General features: G+C 39.4%; 1 protein-coding gene across 1 annotated transcript; it reads left to right on the top strand.

Moving 5' to 3' along the window:
* Window positions 1-352: 352 nt before the first annotated feature.
* Window positions 353-7,283, top strand: LOC308101558 (tripartite motif-containing protein 16-like; the record flags this gene model as incomplete). The annotated part of the gene is made up of 8 exons (XM_080450979.1): window positions 353-562; window positions 1,464-1,733; window positions 2,848-3,165; window positions 4,094-4,183; window positions 4,667-4,900; window positions 5,540-5,602; window positions 6,517-6,610; window positions 6,761-7,283. The coding sequence occupies 8 exons, from the start codon at window positions 353-355 to the stop codon at window positions 7,270-7,272; spliced, it is 1,791 nt and encodes a 596-aa protein (XP_080307105.1). The 3' UTR covers window positions 7,273-7,283.
* Between the last annotated feature and the right edge of the window lie 4,954 nt (window positions 7,284-12,237).

The following is a 12,237-nucleotide window of genomic DNA, read 5'->3' as shown; positions in this document are numbered from 1 at the left end:
CCAGAACTGCCCTCCTTCTCCTTCATGCCGTTCCCGCCTCCAAATAAATACCCCCGATTATCTGTTAACCCCGTGTCACCACCACCAGGCTTTTCCACACGGAGGGGAAATGATGGTGTAGTGTGAGAGTCCAGCTGTACAATGTTCAACCACAAGCTGAACCTGTTTGTGCTACACATTCACTGTCTCTTTAAAACCACTGCCTCCTGCAAACATCCAGGAAGTCCCTCCCTTTGCCTCATAGATGTCTTTGCCTCTCCTAGTTTTCTACAGAGGAAACGAAACCCAGTCTCTCTTCAGAGTAAACCAAAGTGTTGTGTTTTTTCTCAGTGTGAGTGTGGTTGTCAGTCAAATGGCACAACAGCAGCAGCAACAACAACAGACATGTGATCTGGACCAGGACCAGTTCTGCTGTTGTTCTGTCTGTCTGGACCTTCTAAAGGAACCAGTGACTCTACAGTGTGGACACAGTTACTGTAGAAGCTGTATTGAGGGTTACTGGGACCAGTATGAGGAGACTGGAGTCTACAGCTGTCCCCAGTGCAGAGAGAGCTTCAGTCCCAGACCTGTTCTGATTAATATAATTAATTATAATAATAGATAATAGATTAATAATAGATAATAGATTTTCCCTTCTAGATAAAGCATGTGTAAGAATGATGTTTACAGTATACTACACCATCATGATCAATCAATCCATTGTGTTCCGCTCATTACATTTCTTTAATAAGCCTGCTGCAGACAATCATTATACAGTATGCCCTGTTATCTTGTTGATATTACTACAGAGCCCTCTGTCAGTCAGTGTAGATTGGTTATAGTGAATGTAGTGGTTCTCAAACTTTGGATCTGGATTCCCAGGAGGTCCCCAAATGATGATATTATGCTTAATGTGCAACATTGTTTTCTCACTCAACAGTAAACAAACCAACATACAGTATGTATAGTTTATACAGGGTATCTGTCCATTTTTAAAGTGACAATTTAAGGACTTTAAAGACCTTTTAAATACCTCTAAAATGAAAATTAAAACATAGCATTACTGCGTCAAAAGTAATCAACAAACTACTTTTTTCTTCAAAATAAATGTGAGCACTGTGGCTGCAATCTCTATTGCAGAGTGTTTTAGTCTTATTTTGAAGAATGTTTATCCTTCTGTTTCTGTCTCTGTAAACGTTGTCTCCATGTTTAGATGATGTTTGATACAGGATGTGAAGATAGATGTTAAAATCTGACATGAAAGGACTGACTGTGTGTGTGTGTGTGTGTGTGTGTGTGTGTGTGTGTGTGTGTGTGTGTGTGTGTGTGTGTGTGTGTGTGTGTGTGTGTGTGTGTGTTTGACTATTAAAAACTATTTGTCTCTCCATCGCCCTCCAGGTGGCGCTGCAGAGCCGGCACCGGGCAAGTCCATCCATCACATGCGTCAGTTCCACTCCCACCATAACCTGCTGAGCTTGCCTCAGCCCCCCCCCCCCCCCTCGGACAGCAGCGGCAGCTCCTCCAGGCTCCAGGCCCCCGACTCGGAGCGCCAGCCCCAGGACGGGAGGCCCCCCATGGGCTCCACGCTGAGCTTCTCCCTGGTGGGCGGCGGGGGCTGCTCCGCTGCCGAGAACAGCATCTGGATCAAGCAGGCGGCGCCCCAGGAGGAGGAGGAGAGCAAACCCTCCTCCGCCGCCATCACCAACTTCTGGGACTTTTTCACCGGGAAGGGCTTGTCCGAGTCCGAGACCATCGTATGATGGAGAGGGAGAGGATGAAGGAAGAGAGAGAAAGAGGGAGAGGGGGAGAGAGAGAGTGTGCGTGCGTGCGTATGTGGTTGTGCACATGTGTGCACATGTATGTGTGTGTGTGTGTGTGTTGTGTGTGTGTGTGTGTGTGTGTGTGTGTGTGTGTGTGTGTGCACGTGCGTGCGTGCATGCGCGTGTGTGCGTGCGTTGACTTGTGGAAATTAAATTGGGAACTGAGTGAAGTTTCTCTTCACTTATAATCTATAAGTGAAGAGAAAGACAAAAAGGAAGGAGAAGGAAAAGTCTAACATTTGCCCTCAGAAACATTATATTAACCACATGAACCCTAGCGTCCCCTTTCTGGGCATGTCGTAAAAAGCTGATCTACAAGTTCACAGCGTGTCTGTAGAATAATCTATTATTATGATGTAACGGTGGCGTTTGTATTACCTGCACATGTGGCCTTCTAGCCGCTAGAACTAAATATCCTTCTGAAAATAAGATACAGGAAGGCGCTAGAATCTAGCGCCTTCCTGTATCTTATTTTCAGAAGGATATTTAGTCATAATAATAAGTACAAATATATACAATTCTAAAAACTACAGCTCTGACCTAGAGTGTTGAAATCAGGGGACTTTGCACATGTCACATGAGAGTCACATGAGAGTGTTGAGAGGGTTGATTGATTAGGTCAGATAAGGAGCTGGGGTACAGTGGCCATTGTTATAGAATAGTGCTAAAGCCTGTGTTTCCAATACACAAGTCACATGATTAATCAACGGAAGGTTTCACCCACATGGGTAGACCAACCCATATAAATAGAGTGGATGCTTGCTGAACAGGAGTGTGTTCTGCATGCATCAGTGTTACTTGTGACCAGGGTGTTATTGCTGTGTTTGTCATTTTCCATTATGAGCGCCGAGGGACTGACGGTAAGAATTTAGAGCGTGTTTACACAGCGATAAATGTTTATATTTCTGATATGTTTTATAGTTGTGTGTGTGAATATCTCATGTCAGTAAGTCGTTGTGTTGTTGTTTGTGTTACCTCTTTTTACTTCCAGGGTGTGATGAAGCTGAGCAGTACAGGAGGTCAGCAGCCTTCTGCCTCTGCTGCTCTGCTGTACGCCGGTCCAGCAGACGTGGCCTGTGATTTCTGCACCGGAGCCAGACCTCACAAAGCTTTCATGTCTTGTCTGGTGTGTCTGGTCTCTTGCTGTGAGACTCACCTCCAGCCTCACTACAATGTTCCTGCGTTGAAGAAGCACAAGCTGGTCCCAGCCACCAACAAACTGCAGGAGAAGATGTGCTCCAGTCATGACAAGCTGATGGAGGTGTTCTGTCGCACAGACCACCAGTGTATCTGCTATCTGTGCACCATGTATGAACATAAGGGCCATGACACGGTGTCAGCTGCTGCAGAGAAGGCAGAGAAACAGGTAGGACCACGATCACTTGAAGATAAATCATAAGAGAGATCATGTTTTAAATATAGAAGCAGAACTAAATGATCATGTCAGAGACATTAAAAGCGCAAACCAGGGTGTTGTACAATAACAAGTATTAAAGGATGAAGTACACTCCTTTTGGACCCAATGAAAAACAGACGCAATTGATCACTTTTCATAATGGTAACCCATTAAATCTGGGAATGCATCTGTGTCATTTTAGATTTCTTTGGCTATTCAAAAATAGCAGATACACATGCTCATAGCGTGGCACCGAGTGCAGCGCTATGAGCTTGTAGATCTGCTCATTTTGAAAAATCGTGAAGATTTGTGCAAATCATTGAATACATATTTCTTAAAGCGAACATTTGTAACTGTCAAATGTCTCAACAAATGTCTTAATTATCTGAAAAACTATCGTTGCTATATCAGTGGCACTCAAACCTTTTCTTGTCAAGGACTCCCCAAAATGTTGTTTTAGGCCGCCGATCCCCATCAAAATATGTTGTTCCAGGGACCCCCAGAAGCAAAGATTTGAGTTAAACATGTTGTTTCCAAAAATGTATTCAAAGATTTGTACAAATGTTAAAGATTTTTCTAAAATAGCAGATCTACAAGCTTGTAGATCTGCTTTTTTTTTAATAGCCAAGTTATAAAAATAATTGTTATAGCTAAAATCTAAAATGACACAGATGTGTTCCCAGATTGAATGAGTTAATTCATCTTGCCCCTGCAAAAGTGTATTTTGAGGAAGTTACAAAGTTGATTTAAGATGATGTGTGGATCCAAATCTCACTTGTTTTGACCTCGTATCCTGTATGAGTTCTCTTTCTCCTGATTGGATAGAATTGGTATCCCGACTTGAAAATGTGCTTTGTTTACAAGCCAAACTGTCTCTTCCTGTTTCTTGCAGAAACAGCTGGTGACAATGCAGGAGGAAGTCCAGCAGAAGATCCAGGAGAAAAAGAAGGAGCTGAAAGACCTGAGACGGGTCATGGAGGCCCTGAACGTGAGCTGATGTTATGATAATAGTTCTTGTTCTTGTGTTTACTGTGATGCTACTGTATATGGATGAGACAGTGCCTTGTGTCATCAGAAGCACTAAAGAAGTGGTTCTCAAGCCTTTTCATGTCAAGGACCCCCAATTAATATGTATTTGGCTGCAGACCCACATTTGAAAATATGTATGTGCCAGCAATCCACATATAAGATTTGTGTTGTTAAAATGTTACAAAGTTATTCAAATGTTTTCACATTCTATCAAGATGTTCTTGAAAATAGCAGATCTACAAGCTCACAACGCGTCACGACGACGAATGTGTTGTGAATTTGTAGAATCTTAGGCTATTGTTTTGGTTGGTTAAACATATGTTATGTTGTGACTGAATGTATTCCCCACAAAGTTCTACACTTACATGAGAACTTATAACCAAGAGTTTCTTTCTTCCTTTCGGCGTGTGCGCGTGTGCGTTTGTGTGTGTGTGTGAAGCAGAGCTCTGCAGAAGCAGCAGTGGAGGCCAGTGACAGGATCTTCAGTGAGATGATGGTCTCCATTGAGAGAAGACGCAGTGAGCTTAAAGAACTGATCAGAGATCAGCAGCAGACTGCAGTGGCTCAGACTGAGGCTCTCCTGAGGCAGCTGGAGGACCACATGGAGCAGCTGGAGAGGAGACATGCTGACCTGGAGGAGCTGTCCAACACTGATGACATCATCACTTTCATTCAGGTTCCACACATGGCATTTTACTGTTTGGTTTTGACTCATTTAGGAGAAATCAGCTTCATATTTCATCTCTTTCATCTCATTCCATCATGTCATATTATTATGACATCATAGTATATTACATAACATGACATTATTAATGCTGGTAGTTACTAATACTAATATAGTTGCTAGATACAGTAGTTGTACAGACCACAATAATATTGTCAGAATTAGGCCTGTCACAACTATTACATAATTGCCTAATCACAATTATTTGAGATAATCACAATTAGTTTCCACAATTGTCATAATTGTAAACATTTTCCAAAAATAGCAGATCTACAAGTTCAGCTTCTGAGCTTGTAGATTGTAGATTGTCTATTTCCACTATTTTGTCAAATATTTTGAAAGTATAAATTTATTCAATATCTGCCCTGTACAATTTGTGTTCATAGATTGGAACGGAAATGTATATTTTTATTGATATGCTCAATACCAAAAACGCAATTATTTGCATGAGAATTAGAGACAAATTGAAATCATCATTTGTGTGCGTGTGCGTGCGCGCGTGTGTGTGTGTGTGTGTGGTCAATGTACCAATTTATTGATCTTTAATGATCTTCCATCCTTGTCTATACTGGTTTACTTGTCTCTCTCCAGAGTTTCCAGTCTCTCTCCAGTTCCAGTGGATCTCCAGTCTCACCCAGTGTGGTCATCTGTCCTGTGAGGTCCTTCACAGATGTGATTGATGTGGTGTCTGGTCTGAGAGACCAACTAGACAACATCCTGAAGACAACTTGCCCAGAGATATCAAAGAGAGGTGAGATTTAAATGTGTTTCTTGTTTTTCTAACCAGCCATCATAGTAAACATGGATTGATGAAGTCAGAAGGCAACTGGAGATATTTGAACTGAAGCAGACTGATGGTACACAGGTTGGCTGTCTGTCAGATTGGACAGAAACATTGAAGAATTTAAGCAAGAATATTTCTCAAAGGAGAGGTTAGGGTCAGATTTAAATGTCTTTATTGTGTTTTAACCGGCCCCTATACTGTACTGTACAATTGTAAGTGTTGAAACAGTTTGTACAGGTGGAAGTATGTCTGGGAAGGCTACTAAAGCCTGTAGTATGGCGGGCAGTAGATTAGTGTGACCTGTGTTTCATGTCACCCGCTACAGTATATAAATGCACCATTTAATATTTATTATTATTTATTATCATTTTTATTATATTTCCGTTCTTAATAAATGATCTTGAGGAGTTCTCTCTCCTGATTGAATGAAATGTGAAACCCACCTGAAAATGTATTTTCTGAAGAGCTGGGGAGACAGCTGTTACTGAACAAACACTATATAATAGCAATGATTACTATCAAGCTATAATAGCTTGAACTTTTTGACAAAACCCTTGGAACTTCAGTTTAATCCATTCTTCAGTATGATGTCTGTCATATATGCTATATATGTGACTGTGCCTTTAAGAGAGCGACGTTACAACACTGCCGTAAAGCAGGCCTGTTGTCTTTTACGTCAGTCGTATGTTGTGACCTCCTGTAGTCTCACGCTGTATGTTTTACATGCCTGAAGTCAGCAGTAAAGTCTATTGGATTTGACCCTTTGTGTGGACATAGAAATCCTTTACAATGTCATGATGACCTTTACTGTTTTCTTGTGTCTCCAGTTGATGTTTTACATCCAGCGGAGCCTCAGACCAGAAAGGACTTTTTACAATGTGAGTCCATGTTGATGCAGGTTCTGAACGTTGAAGTTTCATTCTGATATGTTGTTATTTAAAGCTCTAATGAGTTTGATCTGAGAGACTAACTCTAAACACAATAAGGTTCATGAGGTTTGATTTTTCTTTTGTCGTGTGTTCTCACAGATTCCTCTCCTCTGTCTCTGGACCTGAACACAATATGCACATATCTCTCCCTGTCAGAGGAGAAGAGGAAGGTGACTTTAACACAACAACAACAACCTTACCCTGATCATGCAGAGAGATTTGCTAGCTTTCAGGTGATGTGTACAGAGGGTCTGTCTGAACGTTGTTACTGGGAAGTAGAGTGGAGTGGTGAAGGGGTTTATATAGCAGTCTGTTATAAAGACATCAGCAGACAAACCTACTTTGGAAACGACGATAAATCCTGGTGTTTACAGTGCTATGGTAAAAACTACAGTTTCATACACAACAGTGTTCACACTAAAGTGTCAGGGCCTCTCTCCTCCAGAGTGGGGGTGTACCTGGACCACAAGGCAGGTACTCTGTCCTTCTACAGTGTTTCTGACACAATGACCCTCCTACACACAGTTCAAACCACGTTCACACAACCTCTCTATCCAGGGATAGGGCCTTGGTACTATGGAAATACAGCAGAGCTGTGTAAGACATGGTAGACATGTTAAGAATACTGATGATGATACTCAGTTAAAAACTTTGTTTTCTTCATTTGATGATAGATTTTCTCTTCTAGATAAAGCATGTGTAAGAATGATGTGTACAGTATACTACACCATCATGATCAATCAATCCATTGTGTTCCACTCATTGCATTTCTTTCATAAGCCTGCTGCAGACAATCATTATACAGTATGCCCTGTTATCTTGTTGATTTTACTACAGAGCCCTCTGTCAGTCAGTGTAGATTGGTTATACTAAATGTAGTGGTTCTCAAACTGTGGGTCTGGACCCCCAGGGGGTCCCCAAATGATGATGATGCTTAATGTGCAACATTGTTTTCTCACTCAACAGTAAACAACATACAGTATGTATAGTGTATACAGGGTATCTGCACATTTCTAAAGTGACAATTTAAGGACTTTTAAAACCTATTGAATACCTCTTAAAGAATCAAATAAAACATGGCATTACTGCGTCAAAAGTAATCAACAAACTATACTATAAAAACTGGTCAAACATTGGCCAAATATTACCTGACTTAGAGACAGAAAATGTGAAAATAGCTGCATGCAAATATCTACATGCTCACAACCCCTTGCAACGCGAGGCTTTGTGAGCTTGTAGATCTGCTATTTTCACAATATTTATGGAGTTACACTAAATGTAATGCTTCCACTCCTGCAATTCCAAGTGCTTGTCAGGGTGGGTGGTCCTCTGTTCAAATATGATTCTTTTCAGGGGTCCCCAGTTCAAATATTATTTTGGGGGGTCCCCAGTTCAAATATTATCTTGGGGGGTCCCCAGTTCAAATATGATTATTCTGGGAGGTCGCGGCCTGAAAAGTTTGAGAACCACTGGTGTAAGGTCTTACTCCTCAATGTGTCAATAGGGTATTGTGTGTCAACGGTTATTCGATTTAATCATTTATAAAAATATGTGTGTAAAAGTCAAACTTTTGTCTATGCTTCATTGTTCCCTGCACAATGATAATAATTAAATATTATACATAGTGTAAATATATAATGCTGAGTTTGCTTTTATCCACTTTTTATGTTTTACTAATTGTACACTTAAACAATGTTGCCAGTAATCTTCAATACATGTTTTATATACATGTAATTACTTTCCATCAGAGGCTTCCACACAGATTCATAATGAATGACATCATTGACATGACATATCATGGGTTAATAACTCATTAACTTTGGATTACAACTGGACTTTGTATCATTTATTACTTATTTTCCCGTTGCACAATGATGAATGAACTGTCTTTTCTTCAGTCAGTTTATTACAACTTCTTCAGCAAAATAGAAGACGTGTTCAAGTTCACTTCACTTCCTCAATAGTACAATAGACCAGTGGTGTAACTAACTAAGTACATGTACTCAAGTACTGTACTTAAGTACAATTCAGAGTTATTTTTACTTTACTTTAGTACTTACCCTTTTTAAATTTTTATTGGACAGAAATGTAAAAACAGCACGAGTACAGTCAAACACACAAAAGTCCTTGCGGTCTTGTTTCCATTGGGGTCCTAGGTACTGGGGGCATTGACCCTTTGACTATCTTAAAACTACATCCCATCACTGAAATACCCCTTAATTGCCTCTGAGATGTAGTGGAGAATTAATAGTCACTAAGTCAGTCAATAGGCTGTTGTTTATCTATAACCCAGTGGTTCTCAACCTGTTCAGGCCGTGACCCCCAAAAATAATCATAATTGAACTGGTAACAGACTGTACAATGAAAGATTATAGGCCTTTAAATTGGTTAATTTAGCAAAGTGTTAAAACTGCACATTACAAAATACGGTAGCTGATCTGCGGTGATGCTATTTTCGCTATTTTAAAATGGTTTTCAGAATAAAAAATAAAATAAGCCATAAGACGCCGTGCAAAATAGGGAATATGTTTGGTAAAGTGAGTGATACAGACAGCACAGCTAAAAAAAAAAAAATTATACTTGACCCTATTATAAATGAGTCTATCGTGTCTATCAAATTCATGCAGTTTTAACATACTGTAATTCACCACTATGTGTTTCAAGTTTCAATTAAAGATTCCAATGTGAAAAAAAAAAATTATTGTTTTTCTAAAAACATCATTCAATCATAATATCTCAGAATGCGACATATTTATGCATGCACAGTAGACTAATGATTATATTTCAGATGCTGATTCCCTGGGAAATACATATTTCAAAATTATGGCAGACGCATATCATGTTTATTAACCACTTAAACCCCATATGGGTAACCAGAGTCCCTCAGGGCTCAATACTAGTGTCTTTTCTGTTTTGGGTTATTGGGGAAAGCTTTCGCTGAAAATAGCCGATCAAGCTGCGACGCGTTGTGAGCTTGTCGATCTGCTATTTTCTGTGACCACAATACGGATGCTGGGGTTTTTAAGTGGTTAAAAATAATATTGAATATAGAAGTCCTAAGTACATTTGCTGTATCATTTTGTTTAGTTTATTTAGTCACAAGCTCTCTTTAATGCTTTTCAACAGTTAAACATTGATGAAAATCACAGACAGACTTAAAGGGCCACTTCCCTGATTTTAAACCCAAATCCTGTTTTCATGAAGTCGAGGACAAAATAAAGATGATTTGGCAGTGCTTCTATGTTTTTATTTTGAATTTTGAATGTTTACTCTGTGACATCACAGGGTGAATACCAGTTCCTCCTATAGACTACTTGGACTACAGTGTTTCCTGTAGACTTTAGTTCCAGTCAGAACTATACTAATATCAGCTGGAGTCCTGTGTGACTATATCTTCTCATGTGTGTACGCTCCAAATAGTTCTGCTGTCCCTATTTTGGCCATTAAACAAAAATATGATTTATTTTTTGCTATGTTTAACAAAATGTGTTATTTTCACTACTTTTGTGCAACAGTGTCACACCACGAAGTATTATTTATTTTAAGAAAAAAATCATATAAAGTTGAAATATGGAGATAAAGGTTTTCTGCATAACAGCGACAATACAGTATTTCTGATAGTTTGAATGTGAGCTTGAACAAGCCTAAGTTTATCCAATAAAACATTAATATATTAAGCTGTACTTTTCATGTCATAGTCCTTTTCAAGAGCAGTGGACCTTAACCAAGAGATGAATGAAACACTACTCTGTTGGGTTGATAGTGTCCTCAAACTAAATATTGTACAAAATCATTATGCCTTTACTCTGATATTTGCTCAAGAAAAAATTAGTTTCATTTGTATTGACAGCAAAATCCTGCATGACTATAAGCAAACGAATGGTGAACGCTGCCCCCTTGTGTCCAAAGTGAAACATAACCTGAAACAGAATCTCATTTAATGTAACTTTGCATTCACAGTATTGTTTGTTTTTGTTTTGTTTTTAGAATTCCACAAGTTTAACAAATACGTACATTCAATTCTCACTGGAAAAGATTGACACAGTGAGGCTTGGAAAGGGAAAGCTAGTGATTATTATGAGGTCCTATTCAGAGGTCTGAGAGTGTTTTTAATGAATGGTTCCTTGTTTTCCTTCCAGAATACAGTAGCCTATGCTTGCATAGTGTCTGTTGCTTTGCTGTGAAAGAACATGAGGTGTTGACCGTTCCGTTGTTGAACAGAGATTTACTATATTCCATTTCCCCTTTTAATGCTGACCTTTTCTTCATCATAAGTTGTCTGTCTGTCAGTCTACCTTCTAGCGTATTTTAATTACAATACAAGATTATAGGCCTATAATTTGGTCTCTACACCTATATGCTTTTCTATTCCATGTAAACCAACAGCCAATGCTAAAAGTGTGTATAATTTGAAACTTGTGTGTTCTGAGCTTTTTCATCTGGACCATGTACATATCACAGCTATGAATTACAGTAGGAGAGGTTTTATAGCACACAATGTCATAGATGGTTTTTTTTTACAGTGAAGTCAAGACCTAAATAACCAAAGAAATCTGGGGGAAAACATATTTTGTCCATCATTCAACCATAATGTCTCAGAATGTGACATTATGTATGCGATTTAGAAAAAACGGATTCCCTGGGAAATACATATTTCAAAATTATGGCAGACGCATCATGCTTGTTAAAAAAATGTTTTGCAAAGTACAACAATTACATTAACAGTATCAACTATAGGCTACACTTGATGAGATGAAATACAACTCAGAAGATGAATTTGAGCAAAATCCAGTTTGCTTCCATTGACAAGTGTACTGAACACTAGGTTACATGTTCATATGTGTCCATGAGATCACGTGTCCCCTGACAGTTAAAGCTGTTAAACCAAAGGTCCAGTCGACTGTACCACTGTCCTGTCCACTGAGGTCACAATACTGAATGGAATTCATTCATCATCCTTCAATTTGACTGGCTTTTCTCTCACTTAATCTGTAGGAACTTAATCTTGTTTCCTGAAATAACACACAATGAATAAATCCATGAACACTTCAGGTCCAACTCCAGCTGAACCTGAAGTGAGGGGACAAAACCAAAGAGAATGCAGATGACAAGCAATGACACAACAGCAATAAGGCATTACTGCAGGGTCCCCACGGTCATGAAATTCCTGGAAATATTTTGAAATAAAAATTTTAAAAATCCAGTACTGGAAAAGGTTTGGAATTGATCAAAGGTCCTGGAATTTATCAAGGGTCCTGGAAAAATATTTGGCTATGCGTTGTTTTTGGCTATTGATTTTTTTTTATACAAAAAATTTTCATAAACATGTATAACATTACACAAAATATGTAACATAAGTAGTTTTTCGCCGAACGGGCTGTGTAACACCCCATCCGCACTGCCAGCGATGCGACGTGACGCGACGCGAAGGGGGCGGGTGATGAAATCACATTTAAAATACATGTTTTTGAATGAGACCGTCCTGACCTACCGCGAGCGACAACGAACCGTGCAACGACGTCGTCCACCCCTCCTATTTTCGCTCGCAGGGTCACTATATCCTAATTTTGCACGAA

This window comes from Gymnoscopelus braueri, assembly GCF_963280865.1.
Source record: "Gymnoscopelus braueri genome assembly, chromosome: 15".
NCBI lineage: Eukaryota > Metazoa > Chordata > Actinopteri > Myctophiformes > Myctophidae > Gymnoscopelus > Gymnoscopelus braueri.
This window is presented reverse-complemented; position numbering and strand designations above follow the sequence as displayed.